Genomic DNA, 25,907 nt, shown 5'->3' with positions numbered 1-25,907 from the left:
AATTCCATAATCTGGGAAAAAATCCCTATTTGAGCAAGGCTATTAAACTGCTTTCTGAAGTACAATTTATTGCTTAAATGCTGAATCGCAGATTCATTTAACACCTTCACCAAACCACAACACCATCGACACCATCAACACCATCGAGTACTTCTTTCACATGTATAGCACTGGTAAAGTGTTCACAGCTAACTTAGGGAACAAAACGGCAAGCAGAAAACAAAATGCTGCCTTCAGATGAAAGCCTGTTTAAGAAGAGGCAAAGCAGTTGCAGAAAAGATTTTAGCAGTTAACAGTAGTGCACTGCTCAAGAAAATCAGGGACATGACCTACGAGGACCATAGGAGTGAAGATGAAGGTCAGATGTATGATCAGAGAGCTTTATGATAATGGTTGCTGCAAGAAATCAAAGATGGAGCCACAAACCTTCCTCTGCTTGTACGCAAACTCTTCCTGCAAGATCACTTTACCTGCAGGTGCCTCAAGCTTTCCCACACCTTTCAGCCATGAGACGCAGCCTAGAGATATCATTGAACCTCCTCAAAATCAAGACCCTGAGGTCTTTACCCTGAGACAGCTCTCTGATAACAGTTTGTAGGACCAAAAAACGCACCCAAAGCGAACTGATTCCTGGTAGGAAGCCCAGCAGCCGGTGAGGAGCTTTCACCTCTGCCTTGTGTTGGGACAATAAAACCAGCTCCCTAACCATCCAGCTGGTACCAGTTCTGTCCCCAGCGCATCTGAGGATACGTGTGGGTGCTAAAAGAATCTGTGAAAAAAACATCTATGAAATGACTATTTCTTTATCATGTACACTCTCGGTCTGTAACAGCTCCAAAATGAACCACTGAAGTCTGCCAAATGAACATCTGCTTCTAAATCAATGTAACTTATGCTCAAACAAAGCAGTTCAGAAATATTAATAATAAACCATTCCCTTCCCTATCAATGTTTACCACATATTAATGCATTTTTTCTGCATTTTCAGTAGAATTTAAATTACCTTATTCCTCAGATTGTCACCAAGCACAGAGAGGGCTGCCATCCATGACATCAGGAGAAGCCTTCTAAAAGGATTTCGTATTTTCACACCAACAGTAATTTTTACGCCTAACATTTTTTGCACATACAGAATCTTTCTCTCCTAAAGTCATGAGTTAAGCACTGCAATACCCCTCCTAAAGCCACCCGCATGCACTCACGTATCCATGGCAGAGGCTCCTTTCTGCTACATCATGGCTTCCATTTGAATTACCCAATGGTGATTACAATTTTATTACTAATGGCCTTTTCCATTTAATACATGCAGCTGGGAAAGTAGAGGATTGACACAGCAGGGAGAAGAAAACAAAATACCGTATCCAGAGTTGCACAAATGTTCAACTGTCAGAACACACACATTTAGATATTCACACCTTTCTTTGTGTAGATGGTGAATAAGCAAATCCGTTACTAAACACAAATGGTCAACAACGTTTGCTCTGTTAATAACATTCTGCTTGTTTCTGAATGCCTGTCAGGAATTGTCAGAGGCTTCCAAAATGCATTTCAACTCATCATAAAGGGATCAAACGCCAAGTATTTCTGCCTTCCAAGCCTGTTGCAAATCCAACAGAACCACAGAGCGGGTGGGGTGGAAGGAAGGCACTGCAGCAGATCACAATGAAGCTGAACAAGATCTGGGCCAGATACAGCTGCCCAGGATCACGTCCACTCCTGCATATACACAACCTACCCAAATGCTCAACTGCTGTCAGGAAGAAACTTCCTGGCACTTCCCTCTGCTGAATTCACAAGGTTCCTCTTGGCTCATCTCTCCAGGCTGAGGCAGCACACCTCTATGAGCCTCCCTCCTCATTCTGTACCACCTGTAGACTTGCCCTGTCCATCACCTGTGCCACCTCTGATGATATTAAACACCAGAGGATTCAGTACCAGCCCTTGGGGTGCAACACTATGACTGTCCTGCAGCAGAACATCAAGCTGCCCATCACAACCCTCTGAGGCTGTATGCTCCACCAGTTTTCAATGCGCTCATCCTAAGCATGTATCAGCAGCTTGTCCATGAGGATGCTATGGGAGCTGTGCCAAATTCTGCTCCTCTTCACCCATCAGTCTCGGCGTGGGAGGCAATCTCCTCTCTGTAAATCCATGCTATCTGGAAAGTCAGAGAACACTTCTAAAAAGCTAATACTTCTTCAGCAAATAAATCCATGTTTGTCTGCTGGGGGTTTGAGTGGCTATTTTTGTAGGTTTTTTTCTACTAGATGACATTTTGGGCCACATTTGCATGATACAAAACACTGGAAAAGGATCTACGTGCTCAGTTCTTTAACTCCAACACATCTAACACTTTCATTCCAGCTCGCATCAGATGAGCACTGAATACAAAACTTAGAGAGCAATAACTTTGCTCTTTGTCACAGGGTTGAAATACAGCTTTATCCAAGCTCAACTTTCTGCTTTGCAAACGAAAAAAAATATTATTGCAACACTGTGCTAAAAGTCTTTATTAAGAAAGCAGAATTGTCATTTTTCGCTAAGAGAGAGTTATGAGTAAACAGGTGAAGAATGCAATCAATGCTGCATGAAACAAATTCATCATGGTGACAGCAATGTCAGGCAACCAGCCTAGCAAAAAGCCAGGCAAATCTGCCATCACCATGCACGTGGACAAACATGCATGCAAAACAGGCCAGAAGATGGTGAGCTGAAATGCCAGGTGCATTTGTCTTGGTAATTAACCATACCAATTTCAAGACAAAAACAAAAGCAAGTAGCTATCAAGGAGAACCAATGCATCCTAACACAGCCAAGAGGTGCAAGGACTGCTCAAAGTAAACACAGTACACTTCATTTTACTGCCCTGAATATTCACACTGACCTCAATAAACCCACTCATTACATCAGAATTAAGCGTATCTGCAGGAGGGAACTAACCTCTGCTTGCTCCAAGCTATTACGTTGATCAAGGATTAAAAAGGTACAGGCACCTGGACTTCCTTCATCCACCCTGTAATCTGCTGAGCTCTCCCACAGCCGTGTGCAGGCAGAACCTCTATCCCTCATGCATTCCCTTTTCTTCTCACTCATTCACCTGCACTGGGCATCACACAGCACAGCTGTATTTCAAGCCCTGTGACAAAGCTCTCCTCGGATATTTTACACAGCACTTGATTTGGCCACGATGTGTTACTGTAACACAAAGAAAAGTATTGTGAACATGGTCCCAAACCTTCCCAACACAATCAAAATCAAAAACAAATGCAACAGTACAAAAACAAACTTGCCTTCCAAAACAGACATTAAAAATCCAATTAGTTCAGACACAAACTCCTTCCTAATCTTCACGATGTGCCAATAACTGTGGCATTCCAATAACAGGTTACTGCTTTCCGCAGCCAAGCACAGGATTGCAGAATATCAACCCAAAAGCACTTAACAGCAGGAAGGTAATGTGGGCTGTCCCACAGAAATCCACCTCATGGGTATACAGATGAATGCAAAACCAGATAAAGGAAGTGATAATGCCACATAGGTGGACATGGTCAGCTGGGATGCACTGCTGGATGCTGCTGGTGTAGAGGAGGCTCAAGGGAGACCTTATTGCTCTCTATAACTACCTGAAGGGAGGTTGTAGTGAGCTGGGGGTCAGCCTCTTCTCTCATGTAACTGGTGATAGGACTAGAGGGAGTGGCTTCAAGCTGTGCCAGGGGGGATTCAGGCCAGACGTTAGGAAATACTGCTTCTCTGAAAGAGTGGTCCAGCAGTGGAATGGGCTGCCCAGGGAGGTGCTGGAGTCACCGACCCTGGAGGTGTTCAAGGAATGCTTGGATTTTGTGTTGAGGGATATGGTTCAGTCAGTACTATTGGTGATAGGTGGACGGTTGGACTGGAGCATCTCCCCTGTGAAGAAAGGCTAAGTGAACTGGGTCTGTTTAACCTCAAGAAAAGAAGACAGAGAGGGGAGGTCCAGGTCTATAAATATCTAAGGTGAGAGGGATAGAACGGCGAGACCAGACTGTTTTCAGCAGTGTGTGGAGACAGGTCAACAGGAAACGGCCAGAAATTCCACACAAATGGGTGCAAGAACTTCTTTACAGTGAGGGTGACAGAGCACTGGAACAGGCTGCCCAGGGAGGTTGTGGAGTCTCCTTCTCTGGAGATGTTCAAGACCCACCTGGACACCTATTTGTGCAACCTGGTGTAGGGAACCTGCTTTGGCAAGGGGGCTGGACTTGACAATCTCTCGGAGGTCCCTTCCATCCCCTATGATTCTGTGATTAGTATTATGCATCTGTGACTGGATGGTCTTGTAGGTCTTTTCCAACCGTGGTGATTCTGTGATGGTGTCAGAAAGCTGTTTCAGCCGTAATGGCTCTCTGGCTCCATCCAGATCCTGCAGCAGAGCTAGCAGACGCCTCAGAAGCAGGCTGCCCTGGCACCTCGCTGGGCGACACGGGGAACCCACACAGGTTTTTCCAGATCCCAGCTGTCACAACCGCGTTCAGCACTGTTACCCCATGAGCTGCAAAGCGAACTCCAACCCGTACCCCTATTTACCAGTGGCATCGGGGCCGGCACAAGAAAAGGGAAACAGCCTCGGGATGCCACGAAGCGCCGAGGGTGCAGCCGCTCCCCCCCCCCCCCCCCCCCCCCCCCACACACACACACACACACCGCCCCCACACACACCGCCCCCCGCCATCCCCCACACACCGCCACTCCGCGCCGTGGCCCCCGCCCGCACCGCGAGAACGATCCTCGGGGGCCGGTGGGGCTCGCCGCCACCCCCGTACAACATGGCGCACCGGGGGTCTGATGGAGGGCGCGCCGCGGCTGGGAGGAGGCCGCCGACTCGCGAGCGCTCACCTGTCCCCGCCGCGGCTCTGCAGAGGAGCCCCCGGGCGCCGCGCTCCCTCGAGCAGCTGACGAGGCCGGCCGCCGCGGCGCCCAGTGTCGTAAAGCCGCCCCCCGGCCGCCGCGACTGACGGCACGCAAAGACAGCGGCGTCGCCATAGAGACGAGCGGCGGAGCGTGACAGCGCGGCGCAGGCGGAGGGCTGCGGCGGGCACGGAAGGCGCCGCGTTCGGCCTGAATCCTCTGTGAAAGGCGGTTCCGCCTCATCAGTGTGCGCATCAACGGGACGGACCTCTCTTGACAGGAGAGCAGAACTGCGGGCACCTCTACGGGACCCAGCGGCGGGATCAGAAGCGACAAAGACCGAGACGGCAAACGTACCTGAATCGTGTTATATCATATCAACGCCGCCGGCCTCCTGCGGGTACTAAGCTGTATGGCAAAGGCCGCGGCCGCCTCGTCCTCCTCGGGGCCGCGGGGGACCGGGCTTCACCTCAGGCGTGCCCCTTACAAAGATGGCCGCCTCCCTTCACACCTGCCCCTTACAAGGATGGCCGCCTCGCTTCCGTCGTGCCCCTTACAAAGATGGCCGCCTCCCTTCACACCTGCCCCTTACAAGGATGGCCGCCTCGCTTCCGTCGTGCCCCTTACAAAGATGGTGGCATCGCTTCCGGCGTGCCCCTTACAAAGATGGCCGCCTCGCTTCCGGCGTGCCATTTTTCAAAATGGCCGTTCTCGCTTCCCTTCTACTCTCGAATTGAGAGGCGCTGCGCTGCGCGGCCGGAAGTGCTGCAGGGAGAGGCGTGGCAGAGCGCGCATGCGTTGAGCGCGACTCGCCGCGCGGTGCACGCCGGCCGCGCCTTCCCGCCGTGACGCTGCAGATAGAGGCCGGCGCCGCCGCTGTGGCACCTTCTGCCTCCCCCCGTCCGGCGAGGATGGTGGGCGTGAAGCTGATCGCTAACGACACTGAGTTCCAGCCTGAGCTGAGCGCGGCCGGCTCTCGCCTAGCCGTGGTGAAGTTCACCATGCGGGGGTGAGTGGCGCCGTGAGGCGCGGGCCTGGCTGGCGGAGCGCTGTCGGTGTGGGGCCGTGCTGGGCGCTGGCGGCGGGGCCGATCTTCCTCGGGGTGAGGGTGGGAAGGGGAGGCTGAGTGTCCGTCAGCGAGCCGGAGCCCTTTGGTAGAGATTTGAGAGATGTTTGTGCGCTGCTGCAGGAATAGCCTGCGGTTCTTCATGGGTTGGTGCTGCGCTGCCGTTTGCACAAGTTGTCAAGATCTTCCTATGTTGAGGTGGCTGCATCTTCATGCCCGCAGCGAAATCGGCTGTTGTGACTCGATATTGTCACAGTGAATAGTAGCTCCTGTGATCCCTGCTAAGGGTTTAGTATGCCATCACGATGTCACGTCCTGTGCAGGGACTTTAATGTAGCTGTCCTCCACAGGTGGCACTGGATTTCTTGCATTCAGTTTCAGAGAGTTTACTCAGGGTTCTGCTATGGTTTAGCCTGTCAGCCAAGCACCACACAGCCACTCACTCCTTTAGTCTGGGTGATTCTTACTGTAATATTGTTGTTGAGTCAAAAAAGCGATGTTGTGTGGATCTTAAGAATTGGTATTGCTCATTTTAATGGTGTATGTTAATGCCAGCTCAGCAGATTCCCTCAGGTACTGCTTATCTCTGTTCATGGTGGCCCATTTGCCTGGCTAACTTACCGACTCATCCTTGCAGGGATATCTTCCCATCATGACATCACTGCCATAGGGGCAAGGCCTCTTTTCCAACTGCTTTGCCAATGCTTCCTTCCCTAGAAAGGGATCACAGCTGCAGCTGCTTGGTTTCACTGCCCACTAAGTTCAGGCCCCTGACCCCAAAGTTTCAGCACCGGAGCAGCCACATAACAACGTGCTTACTGGACAGTGGTTACAATCTTCTTATATGTTTAGAAGCTCACCCAACATCAGGGTTTAGACAGTCTCTGTCTCTTCTGAGTTCTTCCTCTCCCTGCTCTCATTCTTTGAGCTGTTGGACTAGCGGTGGCTCAGTTTCATTTTCTTCCATCTGATTTAGGATTTATTTACTAAATAACCTCACTTTAGTAGGCATTTTTTACCTTTGCTTATAGGGGTAACTGATAATGGTGCTGGTTGATTCTGTTTCAGCTGCAGGGCCTGTCATTGGGGTTGGGTTGGATCCGCAGGCAGTTGTGGTTGTTGTATATGTACTGCAGTAAAGCTCAGCCATAGCTTTCTGTAATTCATATAACGACACAGTAATGATGACGTGGTATTATGTAGCAAATAGCATTGTGCAATTCAGATTATTGGCTGTTTTCACCCAACATGTACCAAAGTAAGAAAATGAACATACAACATTCAGTTTGAGGCAAGAGTTTTTTTTTTTTTTAAATAGGTTGAATTTTATTTTGTTTTCACAGATGTGGTCCTTGTTTAAGGATAGCTCCAGCTTTCAATGCTCTGAGTAACAAGTACCCTCAGGCAACATTTTTGGAAGTGGATGTGCATCAGTGCCAGGTTAGTATTCCTAAGCATATTTCAGCTTTTGTAAGAGGAAAATTAGATAATGCAGTGACTGAGAAACTGGAAGGAAAGCTGCTTGATCAGTATAATAAGTGTCCATTTATGTGTTTCCTGATTAACAAGAAATTTTATTGATCGAAATTATTATATTCACAGAGATGTGACCAAACATTTAGGAAAATATTCTTGCAATTAGCAGTTTGATATCCTTCCTTATGTGCAGGGCATTTAGCAGTTCCTGCTGTGTGTTCTACTGATGTAACACAGTTACAAAGTCAGTGCCAGTAATTTCTCTCGAGTACTATGTGTCTGTTTTTAACAGACAAGTGTTGCAGACAAGCTGTTGATTGACTTAAGGGTTGTTAGCAAAAATCAACAGTGGTGTGTTGAAAGGAAGCTTCTTGAACTTGCACATGTTCAAGAAAAGCAAATGATAATGAAGAGAGATGAGTGTAGAAGTAGCAACGCTGTTTAAAACAACACTGAATTATGGCAAGTTTTGGGGAAAAAAACATCTGGGTGCTACAGATACAGGTAGAAATGAAATAGAAGCCACCTTCTACAGTGGAAGGTTGCAGCCTTCAAGGTGTGCATGAATCCCTTTGGAAAGGGAAGTAACATAGGTGTAAAGAATGCTTGTAACATGGGAAATGAGGTGATTTTCACCTTCAAGAGCATGTGAGTAGTAGGATTTTTATGATGGACTGACCAACCTAACACAAAATCCTTTGAAAGAATGCCTAAATGTAGGAGAGATTAGGAGGATCTGAAGCATTTCAATTCAGGTTGTTGTCTGACTTGAAGGTGCTTGCAGTATAAGAAAAACTGTGATGTTGGGGCTGCTGTAGCTTGATTAATATTAATGTGTACGTTCCCATCCATGTGAAACAGTGTTTTTGCCTGATGTTGGTAATAGTGTGCTAGAGAACACTGGTAACTAATTTATGCATTCTAGGGAACAGCTGCTACCAACAATATCTCAGCAACACCGACGTTTCTGTTCTTTCGGAACAAAGTGCGGATTGACCAGTATCAAGGAGCAGATGCTGTAGGATTAGAAGAAAAAATCAAGCAGCACCTGGAGAATGATCCTGGAAACAATGAAGATACAGATATTCCCAAAGGATATGTAAGCATATTTTATCTGAGCCTCTTTTTAAAATTTACGTGACTTGTTAAAACTTTCTGTTCCTTTCCAAACATCTTCTGGTCAAATAATGCTCCTGTAGGGAAACCTACAAGCTCCCATGGCTTTAAGGGACAGCACTTGAAAGTTAACCATGCTTACTAAATATGTACGTGACAGAATTGTAAAATATATTAGGACAAATGTCTGCACATAGCCATAAGTGATTAAAGCAATGGATTTCGTATTTTATGATAAGGATTCATCTGCAGCTTTGTGTTATGTTTCTTTCTTCTTCTCAAGCTTCACAGTATGTCTTCCCAAAACATTTTTGAAGTGCAAGATCTTCCATGGTAAAGAACATAGTTAGACATAGCCGTTGAAAAGTTGCTCTGGTTGTTCTTTAAGAAGTCCTCTTTGTTATTCTTGTGGTGGTAGGCTGATTTGTAGTTTGGGAGTTTGTTTTTCTTTCTTGCTTGCCACTTTAATGTTCTTTCTTATTTATATAAGAAAAAATCCTTTGAAGGAAATAACCTTCACAATAGTTCAGCTGCATAGCAGTTTGCCGTGAAAATGGAGGGCCACATGTTCTCAGACAAGATATTTTTAAAACCTTGCATCTAAATCAGTTAACTAAAATTTAGTTCTTAACCATTCTCTAATAATTTAAAATATTTTTTCTTGAATAGATTTCTTACCATCGCATGATCTAGACCTGTATTCTAGAAAAATCAAAACTTGATAAGGATAATTGAATTTTTGGCTGAAATCTCAATGGAGCAAAGCAATCCACTTAAATATTTGCTCTCTCAGGAGATTATTTCTCATGTCCTGCTTGTTTTCCTCTTGGATCAAGGCAATTGTGTGCTTCATATTACAAGCCTACCTGATAGCTGTGCTTAGAAACATGTAAGTGAGAGCTCTGATGTGACAAAACACTTTCCTAGAGCCGTTATCTGAGATGGTGTTCTTCAAGCAGTCCTTGGTGTAGTATTACTCCTTAAATGAGATTGCCTGCTGTTTTGCCAACAGAATAAAACCCAGTTAGGTGAAATGTAATTTACCAAATAACTAAGTCATGTCACAGTTTAGTGTGCATCCCTTCATGTTAGAAAATCAAACATCTTCAACTTGATTTTGAGCATCTGTAGAATGAAATGCAGTCCAACACCTGGTTGTTGGTTTTTTTTGAAGTTAACTATTTTAAATTCAGTGCTGACAATATCCATTAGACAAATGTGAGCAAAATCCAGATGGATGTTTCTCTTTTTGGTAAACTTCAAAGGCATAGGTCACTTGAATTTTCTTGCAGCTCCACTCTGTGTTAAATATTCCACTGTATGCATTGTACTTCACTTTATATGATGTGGATGGGGATAGGTAAAAGGCAGTAAGTAGTTTAACTTGGAATAACATAGTTCTTAGTGTTATGGGAAGTAGGATACAGGAAGTGAGCTGTATTCTCTAAGCAGCCTATTTTTTAATTTAGTTTATATTGTGAAGCTACAACCTGAATTGTAATACGTAGTAATTTTAAAGCTAGTATATGGGGCTTCCTTATGAGTAGAACATTATTCTTTGGGACCAAACATATATCTGTGAGAAGGGTGGTTTAAGTTGCCATCCAACAAGTTCCTGTAGGTGTTTTTTTTATATAAATCCCTGAGGTTTTCTGTGTGCTCTGTTTTTTTTTTTTTTTTTTTTTTTTTTTTTTTTTTTTTTTTTTTAATAATGAGCTCAGAGAAGAATTTCGTTTATTCCTTCTACTTTTGGGTGAGTTTGTGGCAGATGTGTGCAGTCAGCAATTCTCTTGTTTTTCCTTTCAGATGGACTTAATGCCGTTTATCAACAAAGCTGGCTGTGAATGTCTTAATGAAAGTGATGAGCATGGATTTGATAATTGTTTACGTAAAGATTCTACGTACTTGGAATCGGATTGTGATGAGCAGGTACACTGGATATTAAGATATTTTCAGTGACTGGTTTGCAGGTATTTTTTTTAATGACTTGGGTTTATATTGCTGTAGCAGTGTAAAAAAGAGTGGAGACAGTAGGTGGATGAAGTAAAGTAGGTATTCAAAGTTCACTGTAGCATTTCCAATTTTCTACATGTTTCTGAAGAAAAGTTGTAAGCAGAGTAGCATTTACTGATACTTTAAAGTGGCAGACTAGTGCATGTATGGAATATAGAGAATGTACACACGACATTTTATTTGTAAGTTTAGGCTTATTTATTGTGCTATGTTTGTTTGGAGAATGAAGAAAACAGTATTTAACAACAAATTTCTCCTCTCTCCCCCTCAGCTGCTTATTACTGTTGCTTTTAGTCAGCCAGTCAAGCTTTATTCTATGAAACTTCAAGGTCCAGATAATGGTAAGTGAGGTATCTCTGTCTCTAACTGTGTCCTGGAAACCTGAGCTTTCTCCACATTTAGTTTAAATGTTGAAAGATGTTACTGTTGTCCCTAGTTCCTTTTACTGAAATTGCGTTGGGATTTGCAGAAGGTAAATTTGGTGTAAATCAACAACAAATTATTTCACATTCCTTAGGAGGAAGTTTTTCACTCAGAGGGTGGTGAGGCACTGGAACAGGTTGCCAAGGAGGCTGTGGATGCCCCATCCCTGCAGGCATTCAAGGCCAGGCTGGATGTGGCTCTGGGCAGCCTGGGCTGGGGGTTGGCGACCTGCACACAGCAGGGGGTTGGAACTGATGAGCACTGTGCTCCTTTGCAACCCAGGCCATTCTATGAGTCTGTGATGATTCTCTGATTACCATTATTCTGTCCTTGTGCACTTATATTTGGTATGACAAATAGAGTTTCACTATATTTGGACATGCTGTGAGGGGAACCTCTGTTCAGGAATTCAGTGTGAGAGTAGTGAAAAAACTGCTTAATTTTGATATTTGGTTGGTTTACATTACAAAATTGAATACAGTGTACATAAATGTCACACGTGACACAGAAAAACAATTTTTTTAGACATTTGTTGGATTTGTTACATGGTATTCTGTCACTGAAGCTTAGGCAAGTAGTTCAACTTCTGATATCTTTCATTGTCTGGAGTGGTGGAGTGAGGATGGCAGATCTGTACCTTTTGCATCTCAAGTCTGTGCCTTTTTTTGAATAGCACTTAGATGGTGAGATAAGGAAGGGCTTCTTGAGCAGCATTTAAAAAGAAAAAAACACTAAAGCATCTGAATCCTGCTTCTGTATTTTGACACAGGACAAGGTCCAAAGTACATAAAAATCTTTATCAACCTTCCTCGATCTATGGATTTTGAAGAAGCAGAAAGAAGTGAACCAACTCAAGCCCTGGAGCTAACACCAGATGATATTAAAGAAGATGGCATTATCCAACTTCGCTATGTTAAATTTCAGAATGTTAACAGTGTAACTGTAAGTAAATCCTGTATGATCTGCTGGGGCTGAAAACTTTATAGGCTTCTAGAGCACTGTGATGTTGATTTCTCTGCAGATGTCTTTAGTTGCTCACCATTGATGGCGTACTGTTTGTTCGTGCTCAAAGGATTTCTGAAAGTTTGGGTGAACCAGGGCAACGTGCATGCCATATCTCTCACCCACTATGTGAGAGATGGTTCATTTCACCTCTTCAGGACTTAGCATAGTACTTAATCCTACTGCATTTTTACAGTCATACCTTCATGAGAGGCATCTTGTCTTTGGAGAGATCAGGAGGCAAGAAGTGGTGTGCAAGTAGGGTGCAGATAGGGCACCCTCCTTGCAACCCAAATTTATGCTCTCCCAGATGAAATGTAGACTTACACCCCACAAAACTATGCTGTTAAATACAAGCCACGTATTTATTATTTAATCAAATCCCGTGTTAGCTTTTGGCAGGACAGTGTGCAAACACTAGGCAAGTGATAGGGCGATCAAATAAAAGTTCTGCTTGTTTGCACTCTGCTTATGTACCCCATGGTAATGTTTCCAAAGTTTCCCAGCTGAACCTGGATTTTGTGTTCAAGAATTCAAAAAAAAAAAAAAAAAAAAAAAAGTCATTTTGTCCACCTTGTGACTTTTCAGTACAGGTAATGAAGTAAAAGAAATTTTTGCAAAGACATGTAAGTAAAGCAATTGCTAAAATAAATTTGTAGTTCTAGTGTTTATGCTGTAAAGCTTGCAATTATGCACACTGTAGTAATAAGGTGCACTTAGAAATGGAGGCCTTAAGACTATTCATATTGAACTTTATTTTGAGTAAGATTTAAATGAAGAGTGAACTGTGACTTTTTATCCTGTTTGATTGCTGAATATGTCCTCAGATTGGAAATGGAAGATGGGAAATTCCAAGCTGTGTATGTTTTTAAGTAAACCACTGGGAAAATAACAGCATTCTATGTAATCATTTAAAATAAGAGGACAGTTGCTTCTCCAGAGGGTAATGAGGCCTTTATGATTGGAAAAAGCATTTCTGTGGTTAGTTCAAAGATCTTGAGAGCCTAGCACTTGATGCACTAATTCGGGAATTCATCACACCTTAGTGCTTGTGTTTTGGGATTTTTCAGTTGTTTGTCCAGTCTAATCATGGGGATGAAGAGACAACAAGAATTATGTACTTCACGTTTATTGGAACTCCAGTCCAAGCAACAAATATGAATGACTTCAAGCGAGTAAGTCTTTGTTTCTTAAAAGCACTTACAAATGTTTTAAATTCATCCAGAAAAGAGTTGACTAAAATACACTCAGTTGTTGTAATTTTGCAACTTAAGGTAGATTTCAAAGCAAAACATCCAAAACAAAACATGCAGCTATATCTTAACAGCTCTTTGGTCTTGCCTTTGTTTTTGTTCATCGACTGCTTCTTCGTCTTTTTTAAAAAGGTAAGAATGTGTCCATCAACTACTGAAAACACGAGGAACTGTCCAGTTATCTGCACTATAGACAGTGTTGTTTCTTAACAGCTGAGAGATCTGTACCTTGATTTCAAAACTTGTATGCTGCTGATGCTCAGGAAGCAGGGAAGCAAGTCTCCATATGAAATAGATAGACTCCTTGTGATTGGCTTGGTGGCTGTTTTGGTGAAGGATTTTATGGATTTTATTCAGTAGGCAGCACTACGTAAACTCAAGATCCAAAAAATTATTGATCACAAGGTAAATATGACATTAAACACACTTTTTTAACACTGAACAGGGAATGAAACAACTTGCTATGGTATGACTTCAGGCCAACAAATGCTGAAGGATAAAGCATTCTCATTTCCCTTTTTTTTTTTTTTTTTTTTTTTTTTTGAGAATGTGAAATGGGTTTGAAAGTATTGAAACTTTTAAAGCTACTTACAGCTTTCCTTTAGAATGTAGTATCTATTAAAAACAAACTGCTTTAAGACTTACCCTCTTTACAAAGACAAATAGAGCTGTAACACCACTGCTTCCAAACTGGGCGGCCCATGCGACTATTGACATTGAAAGACCCAGAATTTATTCCACAAGCCACCTATGTCTTCAGAAGGCTAAAAATGCTAACAGTTGCCACGTTATGTACTCTGATTTTTTACGTTAAAACTTGATCTAACATCTTCTTCTAAAACTTCATAAAATGAGTAATGATGTTAATGAACAGATGCCTGACAAAGTTTTGCCAACTTAATGAAATATGAAGCCATTGAAAAAGATGCTCTAATATGCTAAATTTAATGGATACCAATTTTAGAAATTTCTAAAGGAACACATCTGTTCTACTCAAAACTAGAGATAGGTTAATTCATTTTGAATCTGCTTGTGTTTTTTTGTTGTTGTGTACAGCCTTTTTTAGAAGCACTTAGGATAGCAGGACTGTAGCCTGCAGTGGGTTTTGCCATTACTATTTAATGTCACATGATTAATCTGCAGTACTTCTCTGTTATTTTGAGGAAGAAAGTAGCACTCTTACACTGATAGTTTCAGTATTTGATCTGTCTCAGTTCCATTTCTCTGTACACTCCGTAAATACTCTGCTTTCCGAAAGTTTATTTTCTAAAAGGCACACTCTTTTAAATCTGTTATTTTTTTCCTTGGATAATTTTTACAAAGGTGCCTTTGGCTAAGCAGTGTATAGTTCTTGTGGGATATCATGAGCACTAGTGACTAGTGGTGAGCCACATGATGTTTCCTACAATGTTTTAAATTGTGAGAACAAAACAGTAAATTGGATGCAGTGCTCACATGCTTCCTTAGTCTGAAGCTGTAACAGCCTTATTCCTGTCAGTGTCAGCTAAGGTAGACTTTTTAAGGTCTGTGTGTAGTTCACCCTTAAGTACTTAAGGGTAATCATTAAACAAAGAGACCCTTCTGCACTAGGAGCCACACGGAGAAGGCAGGCAGCAACAGATGCAGCTCCACTCAGAGTTTACATCTCAAGAAGAGATAAATGGTTTGACAGTGAGAACGACTGATCACTGAAACAGGCTCTGCAGGCACGTGGTGGAATCCATGGGTCAGGGCATCTCAGGTGGTCTCATCCTGGCACACTTTCCACGAAGGGCTGGAACCGATGATCTCTCAATGCCCCTTCCAGCCTGGGCTGTCATTCTGACTTACACACAAATCCCATGAAGGTATTAAAAAATAGAATGAGTCTTACCTGTTTGTTGTTAACAAGGGGATTTTTAAGTCTGTGTTGGTTTTAAATGCAGTGCAGTTGCTTGAAAGCTGCTGTATAGCCTGTTAAATACCACACTAGGTACTGTTTTGGTTTCACGTGTGAATGTCTTTGCACTGCTGAGGAATGTGATTTGTGACATTCACTGGAAGGGACAGGGAGGGAAGCACCAGCTTACAGGACCTGTATCTTTCTTAAATGTTAGCGCTGGGTAGCACTGCACTGGTAGTATCAGAATGTCTAGAACTGCTCAGAACTTCCTCACGGAAGAGCATACACTGCTAGCTTTTGAGGCTGCTAATCCTTTCCTTGTTGAAGTACTCCTCAACTTTGTACAAAATAGGAATATTAATTTCTGGAATGTGTAGTTTAACGTTAGGATGTTAAAATATGTTGTCATAGCAAATGGGACGTGGAAGCCAATGTACTCAGGAATCTGAATTTCTGTTCCTTCACTTCCACTGGTCCTGTCAGCTATGGAACCTTAATGTAGTGTTGAGTGTTAGTTATATTTAGGCTGACAGATCAACAGGGAAAACTCATGTTTCTTTTTGTCTTCTATGATCGACGAGAAGACCCGCTCCGTACTGCTTTCAGGTGCCTCACTGCCTTAGCTCAGTCCACTTACGCAATGCATATTTCTCTTCTAGTTATAGAAGCAGTATTGAAACATAATTAACAAGAGGGGGCGAGTGCTTTTTCCCCTGATTTTTTTTTTTTTTTAAGAGTTTGTAAAAATCACTTATTTCCAGATGGAAGCGTTAGAATGTGAAAGTAGACATGAGCATGAGTCCAGCCATGCTTTTGTTGTTCAAATCATTGCTGCTCAGGTGATACTATACATGTTCTTTTTCAATTTGGAAAAAGAAACCCACCACTGAGCAAAACATTGGTTTCAGTGATTCTGCTGAGGATCAGGCCTACGTATTTTGATACCTAGATGTAGTGGGGTGTGAACGCAGGGTTGGTTGTAGCAGCTCACTGTTCAGCAATTGGTTATTAAGGTATGTGACAGCAACCACTGTGTCCTTCAGTCTAGGAAGATTTGAATTTGCTCATGTTGCTCTGAAACACTACCAGGGCTGTAAGCATGACCTCTTCCTGATCAGTAAGACTGCTGAATTTGATGTTTATCCTCTGGGAGGAAGGAAGTCTTTGGAGTTGCAGGAAAGGGGGTCACAAGGGAAAGAAGTTGTATAAACTGACTGCAGAACTGTGAGGTAAGAGCTGAAAGTGATGGGGGGAACAGCTCAGGCTCTTTGCCCTACTTAAATAAAGGGCCCCCAGAAGCAGAAGATTGCAATTAACATTTTCTTCCCATGCATATTTCACATTCTGAAGTAATTTTTGAAAAGCCTGCTGTAAATGTACGACTTTTTAATTTAAGCCAAGTTATTTCTGCTTCTCATCTTCATGAGATCTGATTTAAGGCAGAATTAAAGAATCCCAGCCCTATACCAGACCGCACTCAAGATATAGGAGGTTACATTTGAGGTTTGTTTCCAATGCCCATAGATGCTTCTCAAACTACTGAGAGGCAAGCAACTGATGCTGAGTGACATCCGTGAAGTTCTGTGACCTTTTGACTCCTGACTGGGAGCTTAGTCATAAATCCTGTGAGCCAGGTGATGCACTGGTAAATTTCATTAATTGTGGAAGACCATGCAACTCAATGCCAGTAGAGTTCTTGTTTATGTCTGATTTAACTTCGCTGCCCCTTTTTAGAGGCTGGGGATATGATCAGGTGGGGATTTCTTGGTCTCCTCCTGAATCAAGGCTTTTCAGAACAACTTACTGCTCTCCACTTTGCTGCTGTTTTTCTTGTAACACTTTCTTTGTTTGTTTTTCAGCGTAACTTCCCATTTCTAAAGAACTAAAAATGCAGAAGACATTAAAAAGTAATAATCAGATTGGTGTGGTGTGGCATACTCCCTTTCCTTGCTTCCTCTGCTTATCTAGCATCTCTTTCGCCCTTTTCACAATCTCAGCACTGATGCAAGACCCATGTCTGTACCTTCTGCAATCAGGGACGGCCTTCTCTACCTTCTGATGCATCAACTCATCTGTCTTCTTTCTCTCTCCCCATCCAAATCTTATCTTAAACACTTCCCTTTCTTACAGTTTCACAAACTCTGTACTCTGTCCCAAAGTTGACATTTTTAAAAGCACACCATCTAACACTTTTACAGCTTTTTTTTTTTTTTTTTTTTTTTTTTTTTTTTTTTTTTTTGTCTGTAACTCATTTTTCAGCTTGATTTCAATTCTGTAATGGAGTTTGTGAAATGCTTTACAGAAAACTTGATTATTTTTTTTTTTTTCTTTATCTCGGTCAAGATTGATGTCCGACTTTGGTGTGACTGCAGTAAGAAGTTAGGCTGCCAGTTTCTCTTTGTTGTTCCCCACTTTGCTCAAAGGAAATTAAGCAGGGAAGGCAGAGTAAGGAGCTGAATGGTGTTTGTACAGGGGTGGCCTGATCATGCTGCAGCAGCGTGAGTCCAGTTGCTGGACCTGCTTCAAAAGATTCCTCTGTTGTAGGGGAAATGAGGGCTGTGACCAGTATCTCGGAGCGTGCTAAGTGCCAGTTATGTCTGTAAACAGCTGGAAAATTGATCCATTCCTGAGAAAAGGATCAGTGATGATTGTTTGGTGCAAGTTTGTATGCACACTTTCTTCTTGGGAAGGTACAGTGGGGTGGTCAGAAAATGTTTCTTTTACCTGTGTTGACAAAGTATCCATATCAACATGATTAATTTTCACAGATAATTCACATGGGCGTGTTGTCAATTCCCACTTCAGACTGGTATTGCAATACTTTTCACTGAAGTTATACATTTGCTAACAGCTAATCTTTAATCTTCCAACTGTTTTTTTCTTTTTTCTTTTTGGGTTTTTTTTTTTTTTTTTTTTGGTTTTTTGTTGTTTTTTTTTCCTGCTTTTCTGTGTCTGAACACAGTTTGCTTTGGAAACACAAGGAATAAATACTGCTTCTTGTCAGATTAACTATTTTATTTTTTTTTTAACTTGATTAATTGGATCTTAACGTGAATGATTGGATTTCTGATTTTTTTTTTTTTCTTCAGTTGACAAGTGGAGTTTTCCTGACACTGAGCATTAAGTTGAGGTCACAGCATGGTGAAGGGCTTCTGGTCAAGGGTTCCTGGGAGATGAAATTGGTCTCTTGAAAGTGCTTTTCATCAGTAGATACGAATTACTTTCTGACAGTGATAACTCAGTTCACCAAAAGCAGTTGGATACTCTAAAGACAAAATGAAGTGCTCCCTCCAAGGCATGGAAGAAAAGGGGAAGAATTGGGAAGAATTATTTCCAGAGGTGGGACTTCTCTAAGTCAGGGTTGTGGAGGTTTCATCCTTTGTCTGTGGTATGGTACTCCTACAGTTCTGTATGTCACTATTGCCTGTGGGAATCTTGTGTGGTATATTGTCATTCAGTCGCAGAGGTAATTAACGCTCAACATACTGGCTGTAGGAGTCCATCAGAGCACAAGAGAGATTTTACTCCTTAGTTTTCAACTTCGAGTAGTAATTGGAAATCCTATCTTCCATTAATGTAAATTCTGTAACCTCTATTCAAGCTAATTCAGACAAAACGTTGTCGTAGCTCCAAGTGCTACTTTGGTTAGATGGAAATGAGTTGGGAATTGGTGTCTTGACAAAGGTCTCCTGCAAGAGAGATCAAGTCCAAAGTTTTAAAGCTTCCTTTTTATTCTGTTTTGACTTAGAAATGGGTATTTAATTTTAGGGTTGGGAAGAGCACTGGGATTACCTTTTCAGAAAAATGACTAAAATTGCATCACTTCCTGCTGTCTGATGCTTGTGTCCAGTATCTGTAACGAACGGGACCCAACGCCCTTCCTTAATGAGCCGTGCTAACTGTAAGCTGGTATGGCAGAATATAGAGTGCTGGTGTTTTCCTTGCTGTTGGCTGGCAAATCTCACCAAAGTCTGGTGGTGGCAGTGGTAATCTCTGCAAATGAGAAGTGCTGAGATGGCTGGTGGGGTTTGTAGAACTGGAGATTAGGAGTAGTCTTCCTAAGGAATAATGTTTTCACTAAGAATAACTGAAAATCCAGATCTCTCCTCAGGTTTGAGCTGCATGGTAAGGTAGATGCTGTCAGGCACTTACACAGTAGGGTCACCAAGGGAAAGGAACAAACATTATTGGAGCACCCCGTGGTTCTCTTCCTGCTGTGTTATTTCACAGAGCATTCTGAGGTCCAATGCTGGTGTATAACATTTCTAAATGTGATGTGTTGTGCAGTTCCTGTCTTCTAACTCTTCTCAAGTGAGACTGATACTTTGCTGCTTTTATTCACACTGAAGATAAGAGTTTCTTGTGTCTTGCAGCCCTCAGCACCTCAGAGGGATTCACAGCTTCTTCACATGCAGCAGTGCATGCTCAGCTGCACTAATGTAGTTGAAAAATGTTGTGGTTGTTGATTTTTTGATGCTGACTAAAAAAAAAAAGTTCAGTGCCGCTTGCTGGGTTCATTCATTGCCACTGTCTGTTTTTTCCTCTATCAGGTAGTTGGCAAAAAAGGAGAGAGCCACTAAGGATGTGCAAGACACTGGAAGGCCTTACTGCAGCCAGCTGAGATCTTCACTTCTCTCTACAGCTCCTGGATAATTGCTTGACCATAGCCTGAGACTCCATTTAATGCCATTACCAATAAATCATTGTTTTTGAGATGGAGTTTCGGTAGTGTTTCTGTTGTAATCCTCATTACCTGTATTTGTAAATAAAATTCATTACTTTTGCCAAGTTTAAATTTGTTGTTCTGGTAACTGTGACTCTTCCCTGTTCCTCTCAAACTGCCCAGCTGGGCTGGAGTGGCAGAGACAGCAGATGTTGTGGAGCTCCTTTGTGTAGGGAGTGCAGGACGAAGAGCCAGAGATGGCTCTTCACTGCCGTTGGAAGTCCAACCCAGAGCAGATTTGCTGTGAGATGAAGGAGCCACTGTTTGCACAGCATGCAGAAATTTCTCAGCTGGGCACAACGCTGCCTTGTTTTGGGAATTTCCACTTCCCACCTCCAACAGCACAGGATGGGACCTGTGGGTCTGTTCCACACAGCATGCTGGTGTGGGCTAAGTATTTTAATTGGCAGAATTAAATTGGTTACATTTCTAATTGCTGTAAATCCCACTAAGGCTTACATCCCATCCTCGCTGGCATTGCTTGCTTGAGCACAGAGAGGTGGACCTTTTCTAGCATTTGTACCATCAGCATTCTGTTAGCACAGACCTTTCTCCAAGCAGAGCTGGGGACTGGCTGGAACAGCGCTGTGTGAGGCACCATTTGGAATCGTCTCACTGTACCTGCCCACACTGAGCGCTCCTCTACCCATCCTCTGTTTAACACTGTGTGATGGTGCTGTGGTTTCTTTCCTACTTTCCTAATGTTTTGTTTCTGGGGGGGCAGTCGGGCATTAACACTGTGCATAGAACACACAGCCGTTCTTAAACAGAACTGAGGGCAGTGTGAGTAACTGTACCTGGTGATGGCTTTGTACACGAATTACCTTTCGGGTTCTGGTTTAAGTGCCTCATTGCAAGCACTGCTCACCTCGTGCTTGATAACCCAAGAGCTGTGACACCCTCGTGGTTCTCAGCTTTGTGTCAGATCTGTGTTGTCAATGCGACTCTTCTGTGACTCCATCAGTTGCATGGCGCGTACCTGCCAAATAGTACTGCAATAGATCTGAATCAGTGGTTAGAGGGAACTGGCTGATAGAGCTGATGGAAGATTTGGTGTGGAATTGTGCAAAAGGAGCTGTAGGTCATGAACCTGGAGCTCAGGTTCAATGCTGCCTCTGAAGTTAGTCCTATCCCTGAGCAGAGCTCCCAGCTGTTCACGCACCTCGCGTCCTTCGTGCTTGCTTTCTGCTTGGTGTGATGTGGATTTATTTTATCATCTGTGGAAATGAGATAATGAGTTTCTATTTTAAACTGAGAGCTGATGAGACAGTGGGATAAAATCTATAACTTTCCGTTACTGCTTTCACGAGCCGTTAGGCACAGTGGGACCAGCAGCGCCTTGTGAATTGCGTGTTTAAGAAGTCCCCTTTGGACTCATTAAAAGGCAGCAATAACTTCTCAGCAGACAGATAGGACGAACCCCACGTGCAGCTCGTGTCCCATCGTGTTCGCTGTGCTCCTTCTTTCCCGTGGTGCTGAGCACTGCTCTGCACGCAGCAGCCCTGGTGCTCTGGCAGCACCATGAGTCAGGGGCGCAGCCACAGCTCAGAGACCCCCAGGGCCATTAAGAGAACATCATTGGGAAGGCTGCTGGTAGCAGTTTATCCTCATAATGCTGTTCGGTAAGCCAAAGAAGTGGCTTTTTTTTTTTTTTTTTTATCTCCGAAGGAGCATTTTCTGCTTAGGCTGTGGCTCCATTAATCCATTCAAGCCAATCCTGCAAAACTCATCTGTGTCTGTGAAGATCACAATTTATTTGGGTTTTCTTTGTGTGCTGCCAGTGCATGGTGAAAAGTATGGGGATTTGCAGTGCCAATCCACACATTGGCGTTACAGTGACCTTCTAAGGAGCATTTCCTAATATTTGAGCAACAGCAGTACAGCTAAGTCCAACAGCAAAGCAAATAACAGTTCCATCGAATGGCAATAGCTGTGCTTTGGAAGTGTAGCGTGGGTACAGACAGCAGAAATAGTGAAGTCGTAGCCTCAGCCTGCTCACGAGGCTTTCACTCGTTGTTACTCACGTTTCTTGTTAATTGCACAGTAAAGGCTAGCTCATGTTTTTGCATCAGACGAGAAGTATGTATGGTTTTTCTAGGAGAATGATGCCTCCAAGTCCCCAACGGGCCATACCAGCCTGCAGTGGGGACCCCAAGCAGGACTTCATCACACAGACCCACGCTGCACGGCTCCCTGGAGATGTGGTGCTGTGTGAAATGCTCAGCAGTCAGTGTGAAAACAGAGGTGTTCTCACAGCTGCATGGTGCGGCAGAAACACGGCAAATGCTTTGACTTAAGCAGATGCTTAAACTCATCTCTCTTCAGCCAGGCACTCAGTGTTTGGCTGAACCTGGCAACGGTTCGGAGGGGAAAGTGCTGTTCTGTGGGGTGCATTCCCCAGGTGCCACTGATCTGAAGGACGGTCCCACGCACCTGGCAGTCGTGTGTGCTCTGCCTGCACTCTGCACAGCGGGCCTCTGTGCCGCCTGGTGCTGCTGTGCAGGTTGGGGAGCCGAGTTAAACATTCAGTGCTGCATCCTCAAATTTCTGCAAGTGGAATGGAAATTAGGAAAATGAGGTCAGAAGAATCTCAGCTGCTTGCAAATGGTGGTCCACTGCTCACCTGCATCAGAAGCCTATGCTATGAGGCCTCTGTTGGAGCACATCGCCCTGCAGGCAGTAGAGACAAAAAGCACTTTTCTGGTGAAATTCTTTTGCCTTTTCTCAAATGTCAGACTCAGGGTGAGATGAAGTGCATTTCAAAAGCACACAGTCCTCTCCTTGGGGACAAAAGGATCCTGGAATGACTGATCTGAAACGTTCCATCCCTGTGTCTGTAGGAAATGGAATGCTGGAGACCAGCAGGAAAAACACTTATTGCAATTGTCACAATTGGGACATTTAACTGTAATTGGAAATAATTCACTTTCAGCACAGCGGGGCTGTGAGCTTCCCTGCACTGGGGGAGCTGTCAGCTCACGGACTGTGATAAATGCCAACACCAGGTACCAGCAATTCACTGAGTGCAGCACAGAAACACACAACGGGGGAGAAAGCCAACAGCGGCACAGAAGTTTAACTGCAGTGTTACGTTTCAACGTGAGCTAAGAATGAAAGAAGAAACACATTTCTGATTTGAATGAATGCCGATGATGCAATGCAGTAACAGAATGTGCCCAGAGCGTGGGGAGCGGGACGGGGTGTGGGTGCCTTCTGTGCTCAGAGAGCACTTCATGTCTGACCCACTCCTCCGCAATCTTCCGTGCGTGCTCCAAAGAAGAGATTTAAAATACCTGCTTGAGATTCGGTACCTTCTGTGGGGACCGTGGGATGCACCAAGCACAAAGCAGAAACTTCGCTGGCTCTAATTTTGCTATGCCATACGTCAGCACTGAGCAAAAGGTTGGAGACCTGGGTGCTGCTTTCCCTTTGTTATACCTGGGCTTATTGCACGGCTGCTGAGGTGCACGTAGCTGCATTACCTCTATTTGCAGTGGCCCCTTTCTTCCAAGCAAAAGAAAAGGTAAACAAAAAGCTCAAATTAGTGTACAACAATTAAGACACCATCTCCCTCTGTGCCTAGCTGGTGGCTCTACAAGTGTGTGTTGGGAGCAGTCGGGATCTCTTTACATGCCTAAAGAGCTGCCTGTTCCCCATCCCTGCAGCTCGACGTGCTGAACAACACGTGTGCTCTGAAGACAGATGCAAACTGATTTTGCCCACTGCTTTGCACTCGATGGAGCCCATCCCGTTGGGATGATGGCAGCACACGGATGAATCAGCTAACAGTGAGGCTTGGGTGGTGGGACAGAGCGTCATCTGCAGCCCTTGGCCCACTTGGCCCAGCAGCAGCATGCTTTGAGCTCTTTTTTTCCTTCTTTTTCTATTTTTTTTTTCCCCTTTCTTTTCCCACCCCCCTTTTTTTCCTTTTGTTTTCTTTTCTCCCTTTTTCTCCTTTTTTCTCTTCCCTTCTTTCTTCTTCTTTCTCCTTTTTCCTTTTTTTTTTTTCTTCTCAATTTTCTTTTTTCTTCCCCCCCCCCCCCCCCCCCCTCTTTTCTCTGTTTTCTTTTTACCTTCTTTTTCCTCTTTCCCTTTTTCCTTTTTCCATTTTCCCCTTTTCACCCTGACATGATTTTCATGACACACAGGGAAACCAACCCTTGGTAGAAGAGTTCTACCGCATTTTCTTGCTCCATCACCCCCACATCAGAGCTGCTCGGCCGGCCTCGTGGCTTCCATTGCCCACAGACTGGGGGTTCATGCAGGGAAGCAGAGGAAGCGTTCTCCTTTTTTCCTACAGACACTTGTGCAGGAGTCGTTCGGGGATTTGTGATGAATGGGCACAGGGCTGCTCACATCCCTGACACACCAAGCGGCATCTTGAGATGGGAACTGCCACCCATAATGTACACCTAACCTATCTTTACTCTGAGAATTTTAAATAATGAACGGCCTTTGTTGCATAACGAGGCCACTATAAATCATCTGAGCTGCACCTGGAGACTTTGGACAGATGAGTTACATCCCCACAGGGCCGTCTGCTGCTCCAGACACTGCGCTGAGCACACGACAGGTGATCCCATCCAGGTGTGGCATCACAGCCCTGCAGTGCATTCGGGTCGGCGTGAAGCTGAGCGCTCAGAATCCGCCGTGCCATCAGAGATCCGGGGCGCACACACACACACACACACACAACACACACACAGGTGTCCCTGAGGGAGAAGCGGGGGTTTGCGTGCGTGTGTTTGATGACCGCTGGGCGTGTGTGTGAGTGACGGAGCGCTGTGAGCTCCGTTTCAGGTGCGTGACACAAGGATGGCCACGTCCAGGTGTGTGACACGCGGACGGCCATCTTTGGGGTGCGGCAGCGCAGAGCCATCCCTCGTCATTGGCTTTGGCGTTATGTCCATGTCAGCGCGGCGGGAACTGCTGCCCTACGAAAGAATAAATGGTATAAATGGTACGGGAGCAGCTTTCACCCAACGCGGCTCGATAGCGCCGCACCTTGCCAGGAGATAGCAGGCGGGTGATAAGGGTGGGAGCAGCAGCGGGCGGGGCCGGGCTGGATGGGGCCGGGGGACAATCGAGGAAGGAACAGGAATCCAATAAGGAAGTAATTTGGAGCTGAAGCGTGCCTTGCTTCTGCTCGGACGTAAGGCAGCTCAAGTGCCCAGAACGTTCCGATTCCTCCAAAAACACTCTTCGAAGCAGAGAAAAAAAGGCGAGCGAAAAGTCACGGACTGGGAGATGTGTGAGCAGCATTCTCCGATCCCGTGGCGGGTCACAAAAACGACACAAAGCAAACGTGGAGCTCGGACGGGCACACGGCCCAACCGCGGCCACAGCAGCGACGGACCCGGCAGAAGGGAAGCGCCGACTTCCCGGCGGCACTCCTGCCCGTCCGTTCATCCCCCAGAACGACCGCCCCTCGGCGTCGCTCCCCACGGGCCAGGCCCGCCGCCGGGGACGCCGCACAGCCGCGCAGCGCCCCGAGGGGCCGCGGCCGAGAGCTCCAGGCGCGGCGCTGGGACCCCCGCGGGGCGGACACCGCCCCCCGCCCCGCTCCCCGCCGCCGCCGCAGGGGGGCGCCGTGTCCCTCCGCCGGTGTCCGCGGCGGCGCGTGGGAGGGGCGGGGGCGGCGGCGCGCGCTTTGTGCGGCGCTCGCGCCTCCTCCGCCGCCGGGGGCAGGGCGGCCCGGGCCGGGCCGACGCGGGGCTTTTCCGCCCCCGACGATCGCCTTCGCCATTGGGGCTGCTCGGTCCTTTCCCCGCCCCCGTGGGCCGCGGCCGGGGCTCCCCGGCGCGGGGCGGGCGGCGTCGGCGCGGCTGCGGTGAGCCCCAGCCCGGCCCCGGCCTCGCGGCGGCGCGGGCGGTCCCGGCGCCGCCCCCGGCCCCTTTTCCCGGCGCTCGGCCGCACCGCCGCCCTCAGCCGCCGCAGCAGCAGCAGCAGCTGCAGCAGCAGGAGGAGGACGAGGAGGACAACGACGACGGCGCTCCTGGGCCGGGGCGGCGATCCCCCGCCGAACCCCCTCGCGGAGCGGGTCCCGCGGGACGCCCGCCCGGCGGCTCC

The 25,907-nt window shown here is 45.4% G+C and overlaps 1 protein-coding gene across 1 annotated transcript; it reads left to right on the top strand.

The window, feature by feature from the left end:
- Positions 1-5,795: 5,795 nt before the first annotated feature.
- Positions 5,796-19,695, top strand: TXNL1 (thioredoxin like 1; the record flags this gene model as incomplete). Its single annotated transcript, XM_079548544.1, has 8 exons — positions 5,796-5,893; positions 7,294-7,390; positions 8,352-8,525; positions 10,349-10,471; positions 10,827-10,896; positions 11,748-11,920; positions 13,051-13,155; positions 19,666-19,695. The coding sequence occupies 8 exons, from the start codon at positions 5,796-5,798 to the stop codon at positions 19,693-19,695; spliced, it is 870 nt and encodes a 289-aa protein (XP_079404670.1).
- Positions 19,696-25,907: the final 6,212 nt, after the last annotated feature.

This window comes from Tetrao urogallus (genome assembly GCF_951394365.1).
Source record: "Tetrao urogallus genome assembly, chromosome: Z".
Classification (NCBI taxonomy): Eukaryota; Metazoa; Chordata; class Aves; order Galliformes; family Phasianidae; genus Tetrao; species Tetrao urogallus.
The sequence above is the reverse complement of the archived record's forward strand: the minus strand, read 5'-3'. Positions and strand labels throughout refer to the sequence as shown.